This window comes from Pipistrellus kuhlii, unplaced genomic scaffold (assembly GCF_014108245.1).
Source record: "Pipistrellus kuhlii isolate mPipKuh1 unplaced genomic scaffold, mPipKuh1.p scaffold_m20_p_85, whole genome shotgun sequence".
In the NCBI taxonomy this organism is placed as follows: domain Eukaryota; kingdom Metazoa; phylum Chordata; class Mammalia; order Chiroptera; family Vespertilionidae; genus Pipistrellus; species Pipistrellus kuhlii.
Window position 1 is genome coordinate 258,447 of NW_023425590.1, and position 23,146 is coordinate 281,592.

At 51.1% G+C, this 23,146-nt stretch overlaps 1 protein-coding gene across 5 annotated transcripts in view; it reads right to left on the minus strand.

Annotated features, from left to right (window-relative positions):
* The window catches only part of DICER1 (dicer 1, ribonuclease III), a 67,614-nt gene extending 45,257 nt beyond the window's left edge, over positions 1–22,357 (minus strand). For 2 of the 5 annotated variants that reach the window (XM_045577213.1, XM_045577215.1), the window contains exon 1: positions 21,989–22,357. In XM_045577213.1, the coding sequence (XP_045433169.1) occupies positions 21,989–22,342 (354 nt within the window). In that variant the 5' untranslated portion in view covers positions 22,343–22,357. Of the gene's footprint in view, positions 1–572; positions 668–1,503; positions 1,568–21,988 lie in introns of all 5 variants that reach the window. The other 3 variants (XM_045577218.1, XM_045577214.1, XM_036425791.2) reach the window with 3 other exon arrangements.
* Positions 22,358–23,146: the final 789 nt, after the last annotated feature.

Here is a 23,146-nt window from a genome sequence, read left to right on the forward strand (position 1 = left end):
AGAGAGAAGCACACACCATACCTAGGTAGTTTGGAGAAACTACATCTATTTGGTTTGGAAATCCACACCCGCCCGTCCCTCCCGGCCTTGAAGGTGTAACGAGAAGAGATTTGCAAGGAAATGGAGGACAGCACTTAACCCTCCAGGTATAGTTTCCATGAGGTTATAACATGTACGTTAATTTCCATTCCTGTAGGACACAGGGCCCGCCCAGCAATACACTTCCTAGTTAGGGAAAGCAGAACCAAGATTTAAAAATTCGCCAGGTAATCCAATCCTGTGGAAACAGGAAAACCTGTGGTGTTGCCGAGTTTGCCTCTCCGTGGCGGTGGAAACACTTTCCCCCTCACTGGCCTCGGTGGAATGCGGTTCGGAGGAGCGGACTGCAGGACTGCTCTAGCAGCGCCCACAGAACGCCACGTGACCATTTCCAATCACAGATTCTACGTTTCTGGTCAAACCATGTACACTTATGAAATCGGCGAGGCTGTTTCACTGTTTCCATACAATAAGACAACTTCGCACAGCGCGCCATAAACTCGCCACTTCCCACGGGGTAAGTCGCCGGTTACCGTTTCAATGTCTGATCTGTGTTGCTGTTGTCTGAACTGCATTTTGACATGTGACAGCAGTTTACTGGAAATCACTGCATGCCCACGCTTCCACTCTAAAAACAAAGGCAAAACAGCCCACTTTAAGATCCTGCACTTAAACTGAATATAAACACGTCTTATTGATATGAAGAGCTGAATAAAGACTATTATTTTTGTATTTTGTATTAAATTTTAAACAAAAGACATTGGGTTATTTTAGGATACCAAGTTATTCTAAAACAAAGAGCAAAAGGAGGAACAATAGCAGGCCTAATTCCAGGAGATGTGGGGGAAAGAAAAACATTCAAGAAAAGATTCTAAAATGAATACAAGGAAATAAACCGAAGCAAATAAATTCTAAAGATGGAGACTAGAACAAGGAAGAAATAAGAGTAAGTGTGTGTGATTTCCTAAATTCACATGCACTAAAGAAATAATGAAGGTCACCAGAAGAGGTGACTTTGCTGAAAAACCCAAATCATCTAGTAATAGGTCTTCAATGCGTTTATAAAATGTTAGCAGCAATTTCAATTTCTCAAAATGAAACTGAAAACACAAATTCAAAACACAGTTAAGTCCACACTGTAAACTAGAACTCATTTATGAAGAAAGGAACTCAGAAGCACAGGTCACGGGTACTGCAGGGACATGTAAATGGGGAGGCGGTCTCCATGGAGACTCTGGGTGAGGACCAGGGAGCAGGAGGGGCGTGAGCTGGGACCCGCACCAGGGGCTGCGGAGCCGCACCCGCTCGGGAGGGCCGAGGGCAGTCTCCGCTCTGACCCCGCCAGGCCAGTGTCTAAAGGACATCGCTGTGGCAGTTACACGTGCTCATCGCACACACGTTTACTGTGCCAGGAAGTGACCCACGCAGAATGGGGAACCTTAACGCTGTTATGTACATATTTACCTCAAAATGCTGATTCTAAGTTCTTTCAGTTTCCAAGTCTGTATTAATTCATACCCTAGGTAACCTAAAAGCAATCAGAGAGAATATTTTAGAACGAAAAACTCAATTTTAAAAACCAAATTTAAGAAATTTCCTAATTAACAACATTTTCATGTTTAACTTATCAGAATAAGATCCCTGGTAAATAATTTAGATATCTATTGAGAGCCAAGAAAGCAGTTCCTATCTGAGAGCTGTCCTTCAGAATGTGTTTACTGTTCTAACGCAGGTGGAAATGTGACAGCTGGTCAGGAGGATTCCTGGCGGAGTCACGTCCTCCCCGGTGACGGCGGCTGTCAGCCTCTCGGGCCCACGGCACGGCACGCCAGGGCCCTGCTGCCGGGAGCACCGCTCACCACCCATCCTCCCCTCCAGCGCCTTCCTACAGCCTCTCACCCGTTCACTGCGGTTCCAGGTTACGCTGCCTCCGAGTGAGACACAAATTCCACCCCCACATCTCTCCCCTCCTCTCTAATCCATATCTACCTTCTTTCTGGAAGCACCACAACCAAACAGTAAACTAATAAGCCTTTAAAATTCATTGCAGCCTCACTATCACTGCCGAGTTATCCACATCATTTCCCTAGACTAGGGGTGTCGAACTCAATCAGAGAAGGGGCCAAAATCTAAAATCCAGCCTAAATCTCCGGCCGAATGGTTTACTGAACAGTCATAAACTGTCATTGTGATGGAAACGCAGCGGAGTGCAGTGATGACAGCGCGGTGTGGGCCACATTGCAAGGCCTGGCGGGACGGATTTGGCCCGCGGGCCTTGTGTTTGACACATGTGCCCTAGACAGTCCTGTACAGGCAACTGGAATTAACATGCCAAATACAATGAGAACTTACTTTATGTTCATAACACAGAGCCAACAGGTCACGTTTTCGCATTTTAATTGATAACCACATGTTAATGACAAACTTGCACACTCCTGTGTGACAGGCCCCTCGATGGCTATGAAAGACAAACCTCATACAGACTGCCAAGTTTCAGAACAAAGCACACTGAGCCACATGGGCCCTGACCCCTCTATGGCTGACCTTTCACCCCAAGGCCTGTCCCAACCCACCCCCCTGCTCACCGGAAGTCCGAAGGCGGACGGCGCCCTCGTCACATTCAAATCTGTAACAGAAACCTTCCAGCTCATTCATTTCTCGCTTTGTGTCCCAGATTCCAATACTCTAACTACAAATACGAATGTCCAGATTCTATTCCTGCTCTTGTGAAGCCCAAATGCACAGCTCCCATCAAGTCCCAGTGAACCAAGTGAAACACGAACCCTGGCGGGAAAACACGGCCCCACGTACTCTGTGAAGGAACAGAAAAAGCTAACTATTATGAGGATCAAATGAGTCCAGGCATGCCTGTATGAAGGCTGGTGGAGAAAAAGTGTTTGCAACACAGAAAATGCTCACTAAGTGGTAGTTTCTTAAAAACCACACTCCCGTCTCTATCTAGAATCATGTTTTCAAACAATTCTTAAGACTATAAGGAATGTCTCAAAGAAAACCTAAAATATTTTATTAATTCTAAAATTTAGCATAGAAAATATATTCTCATATAAATTTAAAATATACAAGATTTTATACAGTATTTTAACCCAACAAACATGAAAATCCCCAAACTCTGAACCACCTAGACATGAATTTAGGGTAGGATAAAAATCAAATCTAAATCACAAACTATAGTATGTAGTGTGAAATAAAGTGAAATAGCTTTCTATCCACCGATTTTATTTTAAAAGCAAAAAATAAAAACAACAAAAAGTACTATATATTATTTCTGTTGGCTCCACTGACATCACTGAAAATATTACTTCCCTTAAATGTTTTTTGGGCAATAAAATGGTTCAGATGGGCAAGAAATTACCATCATCATCATCATCACCAAAATGGACAAGTTTTGAAAATATAAAGTGTGGGGGAAAAAACATACAAAAAGATGGGAAATATCCAAAATTTCTATAGTATACAAAATAAGTATTTTGAGGATTTATTAACTACTATTCGGAGAGTATAGCTTATGAAAAGACTAAGGTCAAAGACTAAGACCAAAGAGAATAGAAAAGGAATACAAACTTCAAGAATTTAAACACCAATATCGTTAGATACTTAATCACAGATTTCCATTTTTACTTGTCATTTCTGCATTAATTAGAAATCCTTGCATATTAATCTAGCCTACCTTAACACACACAGAAACTTCATACAGAATGTTCCTTCAACATTACCAATTACAACAGCAAAAAATGGCCCTCCCACTTCCACCCCCAAATGTAACTGCCTCCCAGTGAGTGAGGGGATGGTTTGATAAGCCATGGTTCATTTCACAGGATTCATTCAATTGAGCCATTAAACATGAGTTTATAATGAACAAAAATGCTTATGTTATGGCGTCCAATGAAAAAAAAAAAGAACATTTTTATTTACAATAAGATTAAGATTATGACTTCAAGTTAAAAACAAGGAAAAAAGAAAAGGGAGGATGGAGAGAAAATATTCACTCAAAATTTGAGGATATGATTACTACCAGAGTAATTTCTTTTCCTTAAAACTTTTCTGCGTTTTAAAATTCCCTACAATTTTAGCACTTTATTACTTTTAGAACATGGTTTGTATAAAGACAACAGTTTAGAGATATATGATTCTGCTTTAGGAACCGGAAAAGAAAAACCTCTCCCTTCTGAAGCTATTAATGGTGGTAAATTTTACCCCCGTTTCTGTAAGTTAAACCACAAATGCAATAGCCTTCTTTTCTTGCACTACTCTACGAACCAAACAAATTTCTGGGTTTCTCTAAATCTGTAACAAATATATTATGTTTACATTGCAATGTAATTATGCCTAAAACTAGATCTGTCAGAAATTGAAGCTGAATGCAGGTCAAATACCATTTTAACGAATTCCATCCATCAAATCTCCACAGTCTCTCCAGGCTGCAGCCGATGGCCCTGCACTGTGATACTTTTGAAAAAGACAACATTCCACTCAGACCCGACTGCCCCTCCAGCTCCCGAAGATGACGTTTCCCTGCAGTTTGCTGCAAGAGAGGAAACAACACGCCGCGAGCTTCCAAGGTGAGCTGTAAGGTTAAGGTTTGAGTCCAAGTTTCTGCATTTGACTCAAAAGAAACGCTGTTCAACAAGCACTAGCATTCGCTCAGTTCTGCCTCTTTACCCCACAGGAGACCACCCCTGAGGTCAGGGGTCACTTCTATGTCAAGCGATTTTAACACAATATAACACACATTTTCTTTCTTTCTTTAATTATTTAGAGAGAGGAAGGAGAGAGAGAGGAGAAACATCCATGTGAGAGTGAGACATGGATGGGCTGCCTCCTCCTCCAGGCCGCCTACCAGGGGTCCGGCCCACAACCCAATCCTGTGCTGATTGGGAACCGAACCGGCAACGTTCTGGTGCATGGAAAAATGCCCGCCAACCACCACACTGGGCTGGGCAGCATGGACACTTAATACTAACGGCAGGCCTGGTCCTGAGCAGCATGAGCCTAGCGGACTGTACAGATAGTGGACGGTGAGGCAAGGTGGAGTCAGAAACGAAAACACTGAAAGCTCCCGGCAAGGCGTGAGCGCCACCCCACTTCTGTGCACCCACCCCACCCCCGCCACCTGCTCCCCAGCCACCCGCAGTGCCCTGCCCTCACTGCGCTGCCCTCGTGGGCGCCACCCCACTGCTGTGCATCCACCCCGCTCCCCACCTGCTCCCCAGCCACCCGCAGTGCCCTGCCCTCACTGCGCTGCCCTCGTGGGCGCCACCCCACTGCTGTGCATCCACCCCGCTCCCCACCTGCTCCCCAGCCACCCGCAGTGCCCTGCCCTCACTGCGCTGCCCTCGTGAGCGCCACCCCAAGGCTGTGTGCACCCACCCCGCTCCCGCCACCTGCTCCCCAGCCACCCGCAGTGCCCTGCCCTCACTGCGCTGCCCTCCGGACCGCACCCCTCTCCTCCCCAAGCCCCCAGAGCTTCCTCACTGCGCAGCACATCAGGGCTCACTGGATCTCCTGTTCCCTACGAGGTGCCACTGCTCCCCCCGCCCCCAAACTGCTGACTCTGAAATGAAAGATAACCGCATACTTGGTTACACTAAATTCAAGGAAAGCTGGAAATACCCATACATACATTTTCGTTAATTAACACTATGTTGAGAATAAACTTTATTTCTCTAACCTTAAATTAACATGTGTCTTTATAGGTGAAAGAAAATTTCAATTTAGAGCCGAAACTGGTGTGGCTCAGTGGATAGAGCGTCAGCCTGTGGACTGAAGGGTCCCAGGTTCGATTCCGGTCAAGGGCATGTACGTTAGTTGAGGGCACATCCCCAGTAGGGAGTGTGCAGGAGGCAGCTGATCGTTGTTTCTCTCTCATCGATGTTTCTAATTCTCTATCCCTCTTTCTCTCTGTAAAAATAAAATCAATAAAATATATTTTAAAAAAAAAAAAGAAAGAAAATTTCAACTTAGCTACTTCCCACTGTTTAAAGACTTTCATAACCCAGTTATTTTAATAAGTTTAATGCCGCCTCCTTGCGCCTCTCCCTTAGAAAGCAGAGCTCAGGACTGACCCTGAACGTGCCACAGAGCAGCCCCGGTCTGCCGATGGCAATTCTGACATCAGACCACTGTACACACTCTCCTCCCACCCTCCAGGGCGACCTCCCCACAGCACCATCTGCTCCATGGACGCAATCTGATCTGACACTGACCTTGAAAACGTCTCAGCACCAATGTAAAGCTCTATGGTTTCAAGTGCAACTGGGAAAACCAAAGATCAATAGTTCTCATTATTGTTTCTTGGGAACTATATTTTATTAGGTTTAAAATCCAGATAAAACTCTGTTCAATGTCAACTAGTAAGTACAGAAGGAATGGCAGAAAAGAATCATTTTTAACAACTGAAAACCGAGGCAAGAGTCATTAATGGACACGAATGGGTGATGGTGACAAAGAACATCCTGTCACAATGGCTCTGCACAGATTACCCATGTGACACGGAAACTGAAATTTTTCACTAGAAGCACGGCCAGATGCTATGTAACTTAACCCAGTGGCACAGTTAGCATCGCCAACATTGGAACATGCACCGCCCCCACGGAGGGGAACTGAAGAGCCAACCAGGGAGCCGCCTGAGCAATGCCACACAGAGCCACAACACATGTCCTCCACAGCCACAGAGCAATGCCACACAGAGCCACAGCGCATGCCCTCCACAGCCACAGAGCAATGCCACACAGAGCCACAGCGCATGCCCTCCACAGCCACAGAGCAATGCCACACAGAGCCACAGCGCATGTCCTCCACAGCCACAGAGCAATGCCACACAGAGCCACAGCGCATGCCCTCAACCCAGCCACAGAGCAATGCCACACAGAGCCACAGCGCATGTCCTCCACAGCCACGGAGCAATGCCACACAGAGCCACAGCGCACGTCCTCCACAGCCACAGAGCAATGCCACACAGAGCCACAGCGCATGTCCTCCACAGCCACAGAGCAATGCCACACAGAGCCACAGCGCATGCCCTCAACCCAGCCACAGAGCAATGCCACACAGAGCCACAGCGCATGTCCTCCACAGCCACGGAGCAATGCCACACAGAGCCACAGCGCACGCCCTCCACAGCCACAGAGCAATGCCACACAGAGCCACAACGCATGTCCTCCACAGCCACGGAGCAATGCCACACAGAGCCACAGCGCATGTCCTCCACAGCCACAGAGCAATGCCACACAGAGCCACAGCGCATGTCCTCCACAGCCACAGAGCAATGCCACACAGAGCCACAGCGCATGTCCTCCACAGCCACAGAGCAATGCCACACAGAGCCACAGCGCACGCCCTCCACAGCCACAGAGCAATGCCACACAGAGCCACAACGCATGTCCTCCACAGCCACGGAGCAATGCCACACAGAGCCACAGCGCATGCCCTCCACAGCCACAGAGCAATGCCACACAGAGCCACAGCGCATGCCCTCCACAGCCACGGAGCAATGCCACACAGAGCCACAGCGCACGCCCTCCACAGCCACATGAGCAATGCCACACAGAGCCACAGCACACGTACTCCACAGCCACATGAGCAATGCCACACAGAGCCACAACGCACGCCCTCCACAGCCACAGAGCAATGCCACACAGAGCCACAACACATGCCCTCCACAGCCACAGAGCAATGCCACACAGAGCCACAACGCACGCCCTCCACAGCCACGGAGCAATGCCACACAGAGCCACAACGCATGTCCTCCACAGCCACATGAGGAATGCCAGAGCCACAGTGCATGCCCTCCGCAGCCACAGAGCAATGCCACACAGAGCCACAGCGCACGCCCTCCACAGCCACAGAGCAATGCCACACAGAGCCACAGCGCACGCCCTCCACAGCCACAGAGCAATGCCACACAGAGCCACAGCGCATGCCCTCCACAGCCACAGAGCAATGCCACACAGAGCCACAGCGCACGCCCTCCACAGCAACAGAGCAATGCCACACAGAGCCACAGCGCATGCCCTCCACAGCCACAGAGCAATGCCACACAGAGCCACAGCGCATGCCCTCCACAGCCACAGAGCAATGCCACACAGAGCCACAGCGCACGTCCTCCACAGCCACAGAGCAATGCCACACAGAGCCACAGCGCATGTCCTCCACAGCCACAGAGCAATGCCACACAGAGCCACAGCGCATGCCCTCAACCCAGCCACAGAGCAATGCCACACAGAGCCACAGCGCATGTCCTCCACAGCCACGGAGCAATGCCACACAGAGCCACAGCGCACGTCCTCCACAGCCACAGAGCAATGCCACACAGAGCCACAGCGCACGCCCTCCACAGCCACGGAGCAATGCCACACAGAGCCACAACGCATGTCCTCCACAGCCACGGAGCAATGCCACACAGAGCCACAGCGCATGCCCTCCACAGCCACAGAGCAATGCCACACAGAGCCACAGCGCATGCCCTCAACCCAGCCACAGAGCAATGCCACACAGAGCCACAGCGCATGTCCTCCACAGCCACGGAGCAATGCCACACAGAGCCACAGCGCACGTCCTCCACAGCCACAGAGCAATGCCACACAGAGCCACAGCGCATGTCCTCCACAGCCACAGAGCAATGCCACACAGAGCCACAGCGCATGCCCTCAACCCAGCCACAGAGCAATGCCACACAGAGCCACAGCGCATGTCCTCCACAGCCACGGAGCAATGCCACACAGAGCCACAGCGCACGCCCTCCACAGCCACGGAGCAATGCCACACAGAGCCACAACGCATGTCCTCCACAGCCACGGAGCAATGCCACACAGAGCCACAGCGCATGTCCTCCACAGCCACGGAGCAATGCCACACAGAGCCACAGCGCATGTCCTCCACAGCCACAGAGCAATGCCACACAGAGCCACAGCGCATGTCCTCCACAGCCACAGAGCAATGCCACACAGAGCCACAGCGCACGCCCTCCACAGCCACGGAGCAATGCCACACAGAGCCACAGCGCATGTCCTCCACAGCCACGGAGCAATGCCACACAGAGCCACAGCGCATGCCCTCCACAGCCACGGAGCAATGCCACACAGAGCCACAGCGCATGCCCTCCACAGCCACGGAGCAATGCCACACAGAGCCACAGCGCACGCCCTCCACAGCCACATGAGCAATGCCACACAGAGCCACAACGCACGCCCTCCACAGCCACAGAGCAATGCCACACAGAGCCACAACGCATGCCCTCCACAGCCACGGAGCAATGCCACACAGAGCCACAACGCACGCCCTCCACAGCCACGGAGCAATGCCACACAGAGCCACAACGCATGTCCTCCACAGCCACATGAGGAATGCCAGAGCCACAGTGCATGCCCTCCGCAGCCACAGAGCAATGCCACACAGAGCCACAGCGCACGCCCTCCACAGCCACAGAGCAATGCCACACAGAGCCACAGCGCACGCCCTCCACAGCCACAGAGCAATGCCACACAGAGCCACAGCGCATGCCCTCCACAGCCACAGAGCAATGCCACACAGAGCCACAGCGCACGCCCTCCACAGCAACAGAGCAATGCCACACAGAGCCACAGCGCATGCCCTCCACAGCCACAGAGCAATGCCACACAGAGCCACAGCGCATGCCCTCCACAGCCACAGAGCAATGCCACACAGAGCCACAGCGCACGTCCTCCACAGCCACAGAGCAATGCCACACAGAGCCACAGCGCATGTCCTCCACAGCCACAGAGCAATGCCACACAGAGCCACAGCGCATGCCCTCAACCCAGCCACAGAGCAATGCCACACAGAGCCACAGCGCATGTCCTCCACAGCCACGGAGCAATGCCACACAGAGCCACAGCGCACGCCCTCCACAGCCACAGAGCAATGCCACACAGAGCCACAGCGCACGCCCTCCACAGCCACGGAGCAATGCCACACAGAGCCACAACGCATGTCCTCCACAGCCACGGAGCAATGCCACACAGAGCCACAGCGCATGCCCTCCACAGCCACAGAGCAATGCCACACAGAGCCACAGCGCATGCCCTCAACCCAGCCACAGAGCAATGCCACACAGAGCCACAGCGCATGTCCTCCACAGCCACGGAGCAATGCCACACAGAGCCACAGCGCACGTCCTCCACAGCCACAGAGCAATGCCACACAGAGCCACAGCGCATGCCCTCCACAGCCACAGAGCAATGCCACACAGAGCCACAGCGCACGCCCTCCACAGCCACAGAGCAATGCCACACAGAGCCACAGCGCATGCCCTCCACAGCCACAGAGCAATGCCACACAGAGCCACAACACATGCCCTCAACCCAGCCACAGAGCAATGCCACACAGAGCCACAGCGCATGCCCTCCACAGCCACAGAGCAATGCCACACAGAGCCACAGCGCATGTCCTCCACAGCCACAGAGCAATGCCACACAGAGCCACAGCGCACGTCCTCCACAGCCAGAGCAATGCCACACAGAGCCACAGCGCACGTCCTCCACAGCCAGAGCAATGCCACACAGAGCCACAGCGCATGCCCTCCACAGCCACAGAGCAATGCCACACAGAGCCACAACGCACGCCCTCCACAGCCACGGAGCAATGCCACACAGAGCCACAACGCACGCCCTCCACAGCCACAGAGCAATGCCACACAGAGCCACAACACATGCCCTCCACAGCCACAGAGCAATGCCACACAGAGCCACAGCGCATGCCCTCCACAGCCACAGAGCAATGCCACACAGAGCCACAACGCACGCCCTCCACAGCCACGGAGCAATGCCACACAGAGCCACAGCGCACGTCCTCCACAGCCACATGAGCAATGCCACACAGAGCCACAGCGCATGTCCTCCACAGCCACAGAGCAATGCCACACAGAGCCACAAAGAATGCCCTCCACCCAGCCACAGAGCAATGCCACACAGAGCCACAGCGCATGCCCTCCACAGCCACAGAGCAATGCCACACAGAGCCACAGCGCATGCCCTCAACCCAGCCACGGAGCAATGCCACACAGAGCCACAGCGCATGTCCTCCACAGCCACAGAGCAATGCCACACAGAGCCACAGCGCATGCCCTCAACCCAGCCACGGAGCAATGCCACACAGAGCCACAGCGCACGCCCTCCACAGCCACAGAGCAATGCCACACAGAGCCACAGCGCACGCCCTCCACAGCCACGGAGCAATGCCACACAGAGCCACAGCGCACGCCCTCCACAGCCACATGAGCAATGCCACACAGAGCCACAACGCACGCCCTCCACGGGGCGCTCCTGTCCAAGGCGCACAGCCCGAACCTCACCACGAGGAAACGTGCCAACCACCTGAGGTTCACTCCACAAAAGCTGGCTGTGCTCTTCAGACACGCCAGGTCACCGAAGTGACAGCTGAGAAACATCAGGTTAAAGAGAAAGGAGACATGACAGCCCTCGCCAGTGTGGCTCGGTGGATAGAGCGAAGGCCTGTGGACTGGAGGGTCCCGGGTTTGATTCCAGTCAAGGGCACATGCCCGGGTGAGGGTTCGATCGCCAGTGGGGAGCACGCAGGAGGCAGCCGATCACAGATTCTCTCTCATCACAGATGTTCCTATCTTTCCATCTCCATTCCTCTCTGAAACAAACAAACAAAAAACTTATTAAAAAAGAGACATGACAATTAAACACAATGTATATAGTTGAGATTAAAGGGGATCAAACTATGCCACCTCAAAATGTGTCACTCCAGCATAAGGATTATTTCGAGCTGAAGATAAGACAAACAGCAGGCACAGGAGGGACTCCCTGCCCTCCGTTTGGACCTAATACAGGCCACGCATTTCCCACTGCCAGGGGTCCTCTCCCCCACCCCGTGCCAGGAAGAGATGCCTCTCCTCCCTGCAGAGGCGCCGGGACCGGAACCTGCACAATAAGCTGCTGCACCACCCTTACTCCCGTGTCCCTCCCAGGCCTCCCTCCCCCTCACCACCCTGACAAGTCCGACTCCCTCCCTTCGCTTGTCCCGTCTCCAGTGACGGCCTGTGCTCTCCAGCCTCACCTCTTCTTCGGGGTTATTTCTCCCTGGGAGCTCCTGTGGGCATGAAAATAACCCTTTCTCCCGCCAATCTGTCCCCTGCGGTCTAACGCCGCCCCATCCCAAGAGAGCACGTATGGGGAAGCTACCCGCCTCCCCCAGAGGGACCCTGGTGACACTCCAACGTCACAGCATCTGGATTTAACAACTGCATGGCAGACATGTGAGAGAGCACTCTCGTTCTGGGGAAACAGGCCTCAAGTATCTAGCAGTGAAGAGCACAAAGCCTGGAATGCAGATGTACAAACTGGTAAGTGTTGGTAAATGTAGGGCATTCCAATCCTATGTCTCTGTACTTTTAAAACATAAAGTTAAAAATAAAACTCTACTAAATACCGATAAATGTATTTAGCTATTAGAACACAGAAAATAGAACTCACATCCCATTTCATTTCAGAGTAGTATAAAGAGTAATACTTAAGCCGAAACCGGTTTGGCTCAATGGATAGAGCATCGGCTTGGGGACTGAAGGGTCCCGGGTTCGATTCCGGTCAAGGGCATGTACCTTGGTTGCGGGCATATCCCCGGTAGGGGGTGTGCAAGAGGCAGCTGATCGATGACTCTCTCATCGATGTTTCTAGCTCTCTATCTCTCTCCCTTCCTCTCTGGAAAAAAATCAATAAAATATATATTTTTTAAAAATTAATGTTATCTTATAAAAAAAAAAAGAGTAATACTTAAGGTGGTTTCCTCACTTAAAAACCTTTGTTTTACCTCCTGCCCCTTAGATTATTCATTCATTCATTCAGCTCATAGTTACGGAACAAGACACCCTGGTACAGTCTGAGGATGTTGGGTGAGAGCGGACTGGGTGCGGCTTCAGACGGAGAAACAGCATTGGGCAGCAGGGACAGTCAGGCCTCCTGGGAACAAGGCCCTGCAGGCCCAGGGGCAGAGACTGCGGGAGCACCTGCGGGAGCAGAGTCACAGGGGAGCGGTGAGACCCTGAGACAGACGAGCAGGAGCCAGGTCACAGGATGCTCTGCGGCTGCGGGCTCTGAGCCTCGTCCTGTCTGCTGACGAGCCATTGGCCTTCTCTTCTCAGTGTTCACAGGGGCTCTCACCGCCCTAACCTCAGCCCGGATAGCTTTCCCAGGCACAGACAAGGACAGCTCAGCACAGGGGGATTCCTGAGCCCTCCCTCCCTCTGTCCTCAGAGCAGACACTGCTTTTGCCGTTTCAAACATTTCCTCTCTCACACCGGTGCCTGCCTGGCCCTTATGCACTGAAAGTCCCTCGTAGCACAAACCTCCCCCCCTCCGCCCCCCCAAAAAAGCAGGGCCTTCCGTGGCCCCATCTCCGGCTCCGATCCCCGAGCCTTCCTGCCTGCTACACGCTTCCACTTGGAAAGCCACACTTAGCTGCTGTCCCAAAAATTAAATTAATCTAAAAAGAAAGATGAGGGTTCCCTATTGCTAAATACAAACAAAAACCCTCCATTACGGGAATTCAAGAATTCTGGGAGAAAAGCCCAGCAGCATCAGGATGAATGCAGCTCCTAAGCTCACAGGTCTGATTCCACTCAGCGAGTCAATGGAAGCCAATGTTACAGAGCAATCCCTGTGAGGGCAGGCCGAGTGTGCGGAACCCGCCTGCTGCCTAGGGGCACTGCCCTACCTGTCCCTGCCTCCTCTACAGCGGGATCTACAGCATGCCAGCCCGACTGCTCCGCTCCCCCACACAGCCCACAGCACATACTAGTTCACCAGCCAGGTCCCATGTGCAAAGCACTGAGAAATGCCCACGAAGCTGAGCGAGGAGGAGAACTGCACGCACTGCAGGAAGCTGACGCCACCTGAATACTGACTGTCCCTCCCAAATGTCTTTAAGAGGCTCCAGCCTTATACTTCACTTATTTTTATTTGTACTATGACTTAGAAGCAATCCTTCAAAGAACAATAAAGCATATACTAAATTACAATTCAAAGGTTGGATTAATCAAAAGCGAATTTTGGTCAGATTAGAAATTTAGTTTCCAATCTAATTACAAATGTCACATACTAATCAAGAGCTTCTTTTAAAAAAAAAAAAATTATTGATTGGTTTGAGAGAGAGAGAGAGAAACACTGATTTGTTGTTCCATGCTTTACTGGTTGATTCTCCTGCTACAGAATTTCCCTGGCGACCGGGAAACACACAGGCATCCTTGGAGACACAGAAAACCCCTTTCTTTCCAGACATTTCACATGTCCCGGTACAGTGACTCCGGGGAGACTCTCTCTCCAAACCCTGAGCCCCCCAATATGGAGGAAGCTCTCCCTTTATCCCCTTGGTTTCTTTGTCCCCCGAATACGGATGGGACTTCCAGACCTTTCTCGGGCTTTGCAAAAAGGCCCGTGAGTTGGGGTGGGGGCAGATGAGACCACATCTCACCGCCTGGCCTGGTGCCAGCACTGGTAACTCCGTCTGGGGTTGTGTGTTGTTCATGGTTTACGGCAGTGTTTCCCAACCTTCTCTCATGATGAGAATCACCTGGTGGAGTTGTTAAAACACAGATTCCCGGATCCCAACTAAGAAGTGCTAAACTAGAATTTTTGAGAACATATAGGTAAAATTGCATACCTAACTTAGTGCTCTGTATATAAAATCTGTCTTAGAGCACTAGTTAAGTATACAATTTTACCTATATGTTCCCAAAAATTCTAGTTTAGCACTTCTTAGTTGGGATCCGGGAATCTGTGCTTTAACAACTCCACCAGGTGATTCTCATCATGAGAGAAGGTTGGGAAACACTGGTTTACCGCCTCTCTAAATTGGGTGTGGTACTTAAGTAAACAGGTCCTGCAGGACGGGATAATTAAAGGGGCAGTGACTAGACTACAGGCTAATAAGAATGTGCATTAGGTACTGGCACAGATTCAGATGGCTAGGCCCCCGAGTGTCTCCTTTTCCCCATCACTGGTATGTGCCCTGGCTTGGATCGAGCTCCCAACCTACCAATAGCTGTTGAATATCATTAGTTTTCAGGGAACTAACTTTGTCCACATAAATCACACTTGTGCCTAACTTCTAAGAATATATAAAACCTGACTGAAGTGTCATTAACCACTGACTATTATTTCATGCACACAGCAAAGAATATTCTTTATATTATTTAATTATCTCTTAAAAAGTTGTAATTTTTCCAAATCAAGCAAAGTTTTATTTGGTTATTTTAGAATCAATTACCTTCTCATGGCCACTCAAGAAAATAACTTTAGATGAAGTGGACAAATTCCTTGGAAAACACAATTTACCCAAGTTAACATCTGAAGAAACAAAAATTTGAAGAGGCCTATACCTTTTAAAGAAAATGGATTATTTAAAAATGGATTATTAAAAACTCCAAGCCTAGATGGCTTTACTAGTGATTCTTCTAAATATTTAAAAGTAACTTCAATCTTAAAACCATACTCTTCCAGATAGAAGAGAGAATACTTCCCAACTCTTTCTATGATACCAGCATAAATTGGACACCAAAATCCAGTAACAGTAAAAGTACAGCTCCATCTCTCAAACAAAAAACATAAAGATGCTAAACAAAACCCTAGCAAACTGACTCCGGATATATATAAAAAGGAAAATGCATCTTGACCTGTTGTGTTTTGCCACAGGAATGCAAAGATGGCTTAATATTTAAAAAAAAAAAAAGCAATTGATTTATTAGGACTTACTTACTATAAAGCTACAGTAATTAAGATAGTGTGGGTGCTGGCACAAAAATAGACAATGAAACAGAATAAAACATATATAAGCTTATTTACTTAGTGACAAAAACAATACCATACTGAATAGAAGCTAGGTTGTATATCCAAGCAAAAAAAAGAATTTTGACTCCCACCTCATTATCACACACAAAATGCAATGCCAGTTAAATTATATATCTAAATGTACAAACTTGAACAATAAAGTTATTAGAAAAAAACTTAGGCGAATACGTCTTCATGTCCTTGGGGTGAGCAGAAATTTCTTCGACAAGCTCTAGAAAGCACCATTCATACAGGAAAAACATCGACAAACTGAACTACATAAAATCAGAACTTGTGTTCATTAAATGATCTGATAAAGAGAGTGAAAAAGCCAGCCAGAGTAGGATATATAAACAACCCCTACAAATCAATAAGCAAAGGCAGACAAGAAAATTGAATAGGCAAAAAGGACTTCCAAGCACAGGGTATCAAAATGATCAGAGAGAAAAGCTAAACAATTTCTGTCAGGTTCTCATCCATTAACAAACATTTACTAAGCTGTAGTACATGGAGATATAGACGATGAAGAGACTCCATTGTCTCTGAAAGCTTCTGCCATCCATTCAAAGCAAAGATCTGACTTCGTAAGACTATTTCCCGAAGTTTCCATCTTCCATTTCAGAGAGGAAGGGAGAGAAACATCAATGTGAGAGCAGCACATGCATCTGCTGCCTCCTGCACACAACCCCAGCACGTGCCCTGAAGAATGAAACCTGGAACCCTTCGGTGCCCTAGACAACGCGCAACCAACTGAGCCACACCAGCCAGGGCAGTAATAACCTTTTTAAAAACTTCATATAAAAGCAACGTTATCTCCATAAGAATGTGTTAGTTTCTAAATACTTCAAAAAGTAAAAACATTAATTTATTCACTGAACAAACAGGAGCAAATTCTGTATGCCAGGTACTGTTCTAGTCCATCCTTATTATTCTATAAACCTTAACACAGACATTGATTGTCACTACAAGTCTCAAAAATCAAACACTAAGGCCAAAATTTAAATATTTCATGTTTTGTCTCTAGTAAATTTTATAAACAACCTCAAACAATGCTTTCTTGTGGCACCTTCCTAATCACGTATTTAAATGATGCTAAGCTATCCTTGCCCTAAGCAACTGCACATATTAAGAGAACCAACAATTTACTGACAAGAATATGTTTTAACAAAGGGCGTTCTTACACTACTGAAAATTTTAATTTATAAATTAAAAAATAAAAATAAAAAATACAGTTGACCCTCGAACAGCAAAATGAGGGTCCACTTACACACTGATATTTATGCAATAAACTAGAGGCCTGGTGCATGAAATTCATGCAGGGGAGGGGTCCCTCAGCCAGGCCTGCACCCTCTCTATTTGGGGACCCTTTGGGCGATGTCCGACTGCCCTGTGGAATTGGGCCTAAACCAGCAGGACATCCCTCTCGAAATCCTGGACCGCTGGCTCCTAACTGCTCCTAACTGCTCATCTGCCTGCCTGCCTAATCGCCCCTAACCCCCCTGCCTGCCTGCCTGATTGCCCCTAGCCACTTCTGCCTGCCTGCTTGATGCCTCTAACCACTCTCCCCTGCCTGCCTGCCTGATCACCCTAACCGCCTCTGCCTCGGCCCCCACCACCATGGCTTTGTCTGGAAGGACGTTCGGTCTATCCGGTCTAATTAGCATATTACCCTTTTATTAGTATAGATAGTATAGATACCTGTACTGTTTTTGATCCACGGTTGCAGAGTCATTACACATAGGGAACTTGAGCACCAAGGATTAGGTATTCGCAGCGGGGGTGGGGAAATCAGCACCCTTTAAGCCCCACATTGCTCAAGGATCAAAGGTATCGCTTCCTCTGCATTAATTCTGGGGATACACCACCACGAAAAAAGCAGCCCTACTTCTTAGGCCAACATTCCTAAAGCCTGGCAGCGGAAATGTGGAAAACCCTGACTGCCTACACCGTCCAGAAATGAGTTCATTTGTAAATATTGTCACTCAGCATCTGTCAAAAGACAACTAACTGCATGAGACACTGATACTTCAGGGAAGTTACCTGGAAATAAATTAACTAAACCCTAATAAATCACTTCCCCAGGATGATGTTCACCGTATTACTAAAGCTTTTCTAGTCTGCTGAGGCTTTTACCTAGCTTCTCTACAACGGCATGTGAAAATGTTTCTCTATCACTCGTAAAACATTTTGTCCACATGTTAATGTCATTTTATATATGAATTTAAACAATCACTTATTCTTCATACCAGAGAAAGGTCTGCTTCTCCTGGTTAATCGGTATACTTCCTTTCATTAATCAATGCCAACTATAATTAGTACCGCTTCCTCTTACGCTTTGACTAATAATTTAAAATTTTAAAAAACCTTTAGCGACATGCAGATGCTGAGCGCTCCCTGCAAAACCATCCTAAACCCTCCTGAAGTAGACAAATAGTAAGGTATGTACATTCACTGACCTGCTAGGGTGACCTAAACTCTTGAATGTCCAAAAAGCAGAGAATAAGATAAACAAGACCAATCACTGGGCTCCAGCTTTCGGTTTGCACAAGTTAGACATGGGCCTTCCGTGGCCTCCTCCGGCAGCGACAGCCAGCCTCGTGCTGACCAGCCGAACCGGTTACTGGAATGTCCGCTCGCCAGGAACTGAGATCACAAAAATGTCAGTCCTGGGCCTCAAGGAGATTAAAGTCTTTTCTTGACAAAGAGGAACCATCTGTGGGAAAGTGTAACTTTTGGGACAGCCCTGAGAAAGCTCCTATTGCGATAAAATCTGAATCCAGCCCTCACCGGTCTGGCTCAGTGGATAGAACGTCGGCCCTGGAATGGAAGGGTTCCGAGTTTGATTCCAGTCAAAGGATGTACCTTGGTTGCGGGCACATCCCCAGTTGGGGGCATGCAGAGGCAGCTGATGGATGTTTCTTTCTCATCAATGTTTCTAACTCTCTATCTCTCTCCTTCCCTCTGTAAAAACCAATAAAATATATATTTTTTAAAAAATCTGAGTCCAGCCAGATGTTTGATGATCTGGCCCAGCCAGAGTGACGATTGAGCATCATCCTATGCACTGAAAGGTACCCGAGTTGTGGGTTGGATCCCTGGTTGGGGCGTGTATGGAAAGCAACCAATCGATATATCTCACATCAATATTTCTCTCTCTCCCTCCCCCCAAACATGTCCTTGGGTTAAGGTTAAACACACACACACACACACACACACACACACACACGAAAACTATTCATAAAGCCAAAATGCAGAAACAACCACCCAGGTGTCCACGGATGAATGGCTAAATAAAATGCGGTACATGCACACACAGTGAACCATTACTCAGCCTTAAAAAGGGACCCTGGCATATGCTCCCACAGAAATGAACCCTGAAGGAGCTTAAGTGAAATGCACCAGTCACTGAAGGACAAATACTGTAGAGTAGGGGTGTCGAACTCAATCAGAGAAGGGGCCAAAATCTAAAATCCAGCCTAAATCGCGGGCCAAATGGTTTACTGAACAGTCATAAACTGTCATTGTGATGGAAACACAGCGGAGTGCAGTGATGACAGCGCGGTGGGGGCCACATTGCAAGGCCTGGCGGGACGGATTTGGCCCGCGGGCCTTGTGTTTGACACATGTGCTGTAGAGGTTCCAGGAGTAGCCGCATTCACAGAGAAAACAGCATGGTGGCTGCCGGGGCTGGAAGCGGGTGGAGTGAGGGTCACTCTCCCCTTTGCCACAAGAATAGCCACAGGGCATCAAGGTGTTTAATGGAGACAGAGTTCCAGTTAAGGAAGAATAAAAAGTTCTGGAGATGATGGTGCTGACGGTGGCAAAACAGTGTGTGTACTTAATGCCATAAAACCATACACTTAAAACTGGTTAAAATGATAAAATTAGTTTTATATATATACATATATTTAGCACAGAAGTCACCTGAATATTTCAGGTTGGAGAGCGTTTCCTTCATCCAACAAGCACCAGCTAAGGACTCCTACACATGACCCGGTGTTCCTCACCCCCACTTACAGCCCCGATGCAACCCAACGCAGAGCACAGGGCCGGGCTCCGGCATCGCACCATGCCAGTCCCGTCCGCACTCCAGCTCCGCACTCCGGGCCTCCGTCTCCGAGTCTTCCTCTCCTGCCCGCGAAGTCAGGGCAGCGCCTCAGGTCACTCTCCCCTTCGCCACAGAATGGCCGCAGGGCATCAAGGTCACAGGCGTCTCCTTTCTCAGGTGAGACCAGCAGCCACACGTCAGACAGAGGCAGGGAAAACCATCTGTGCCGCAGCAGTCCCTCTGCCTAGAAGGTGACACTGAGCCCACTACCACCACACGCACCGCAAATCACTGCCAAGCGAGGAGAGAGCACACGAAAATGAAATGCCTTCGAAAACCAAGATAACAACTCTCAGCCGCGGCAAAACACGTCACTGCAAAGCCCCACACAGAGCACAAGCAGGGTGCGGGAGACAGAACCCGCCTGCGGGGCGGCGAGGGTGCGGGAAAAGCAAGCACCCCCAAAACACGGGCCCGAATAGTCTCTGCCCCAGATGAAAGGTGACTAACACGTCTTCTCCTCCGACGGCTCAGCGGGCAGTGAATAAACCCGCACCAACACTTCCATCCCAGTGCTTCATGGGCCACATTAAAAGCATCCTTAGTGTTTCTAATCTGAAGACAGAGTTTTATAAGGTATGTCCTACAATCAGGTTTTGAAACAACTATGTGTGTACAGATGTGCCACGTGTAGCTCCCTAGATTTACAGACAACGCATGGCGAACAGACGGGTTCCTCCAGAACCTGGTTCCTGCTGGCATCAGCTGGCATCAGCACTGCCGGAGTTACCATGCACAAGCCCCACTCCAGCATCCTGTGCCAGCATCCTTCCTGCACTAAATGACGGGGGCTCTTTGGGGAAGACGAATACTTTGACTTAGAAATGCCAATGTCCACAGCAATATGGTTTTCCATTGCGTTAACCTTGTAGTCAAGCGCATTAAAAAGAAATGCATCATTCCAAGTTACCTAACTTCCGCCCTGTTCCATCGCTGGGTGCTGCCCTGGAGGCACCAGCAATGCGAAGACCACTGACGGTCAGGATGGTAGCGATTCAGAACACGCCGAGGACCGAGGACCTCGAGGTCCGGGCCCTTGGATGAGAGGAATGCATGTTCTTAAACCGAACGCATATCCTTAAACGGAGCTGGTGGCAGGAACACTCAAAACTTCCGTGGATCGCCGAAACCAGTTTGGCTCAGTGGATAGAGCGTCGGCCTGAGGACTGAAGGGTCCCGGGTTCGATTCCAGTCAAGGGCATGTACCTTGGTTGCGGGCACATCCCTGGTAGGGGGTGTGCAAGAGGCAACTGATCGATGATTCTCTCTCTCATCGATATTTCTCTCTCTCTATCCCTCTCTCTTCCTCTCTGTAAAAAAATCAATAAGTATATTATAAAAAAAAACTTCTGTGGATCGGTCACTCCGGCTCTTCCAGCATGACTTTCTCCACTCCCTGACCACCACAGAGCAAGGCCTGGCCACTCACCTCCGCTCCAGCACGGCTGCGGGTGTGTGGGGTCTGCGGGCAGAGCCTGGGCAGCTGGGCGCTGCAGATCATGGGCACAAATCTGACGCTGCCCTAGACACCCTGATTGCCGGAGATGGCGGCCCCAGGAAAGGCTCCTGGGCAGCGGCCACAAGTCCTGGCGAGGGGCGGGGATGGAAGACGGCCGGGGCCACCCGCCAGGACCCAGGGACAATCCTCCCTTCCTGCCCGGCGCCCCGGGGGCTCGCGCTTCCTGCCCGCAGCACCGCAGCCGCGGCCGCCCCGCAGCCTCCGGCCCCCGCCGGGTCCGCCGGGTCCGCCTGGACCGCCGCCGCCGCAGCCCGGCCCGCACAGTGGGTGCGCGCACCCGGACCTGTCAAACCCCGATCCGCATCCCCAACCGGAGCCGGAGCCGGAGGCCGCACAAAGTCCCCCGCAGCGGCCACGCGGGAGGGCGCCAGGGTGGCGGCGGCGCACAGCCCCGCAGGCCGCGCCGTCTGCCCGCGCCGGCCCCGCCGCCCGCCGGGCCTGAGCGCGGGCCGGGCGCTCCCCCCGCGGACACAAAGCGGCGCCGCGGGCCCGCCTCACCTGCAGCACGGGGCGCCGCGGGCCTTCGAGAACCATCGGACCCCTCTCGGGCGCGTGCGTCACAGGCCAGGCCTCCCGGTGCCGCCCGGCGCCGCCGCCGCCGCCGCCATTTCCTCCCGCTCGCCGCCGCCGGTCCCCGCTGTCAGCTACTCCATGCACCTGGGCCCTGCAGCCCGCGCCCGCGCGCTCCGCCTCGACCCCTCCCGCCGGCGCCTGCGGAGACTGCGCAGCGCCCGGCTCGCCCGCAGCCCGCGCACGGCCCGCGGCAACGGCGCACGGCCGCTTGGAGAATCCCGCCGGCGCCCACGCCGCCCCGGCCGCCCGCGCCGCGCCGCGCCGCGCCCGCGCGGGCATGAGAGCCGGCCTGTGATTGGGCGGCGCGCGGCGGTGAAAGGTCAACCCCGGCCCCTCGGCCACTCAGCGGCGCGGAGACGGCGGGCGCGGCGCGGAGGCTGAGGCGGGGCCTGCGGCGGCCTAACGGCGGCGAGGCCGGGCCGCCCTGTGCCCTCGTGGCCCGGCGGGTCCGAACCTCCTGGTGCTCGGAGCTCGCCCGCCGCCCGTGCTGCCCCGCGTGGCGGCCATCGCCCCTCAGCGTGGCCCTGCCCGCGGCCGGAGGGCACAGCGTCCTCTGCCCACTCCCCTCCACGTGCAGAGACCTCCCCCCTCGCTTGGCCTACACCCCGCTAGTGGCGCAGGGTCCTCAGCATTGGGGGGGGGGGGGGGGGGGGGGGGGGAGGGGAGAGACACGGGACCATCTCCCACCCCAACCCCGGATCTGGGACAGCCACGGACAGCTGGGACAGTGGTCCCACTATGTAAAAGGTGCATTGCAGAGGTTGCTACCCGGCCCCATCCCTTGCAGCTGGGCATTAAAAATATGAAGGCCCAGGGTCTGGCTTAAGGAAAACCCTATCAGTGCGCCCCACCATGCAGACATCGCTTCCAGAGGCACCCCTAGGTGCACTCCAGAGGAATGCTTTCGTGCCCAAGAGCAGCACCTACTGTGTGCTGGGCGTTGTGTAGGTCAGCAAGGTTCAAGACTGAGCTCTTGCAATACAGCTGCTCCCAGGCTGGCTGCAACTCAGATGCATGTGTTGGTTACCAAAGAAGGCTGTAACACATCTCCTTAGTCATGTGTTTGCTTATTACATGGTGAAG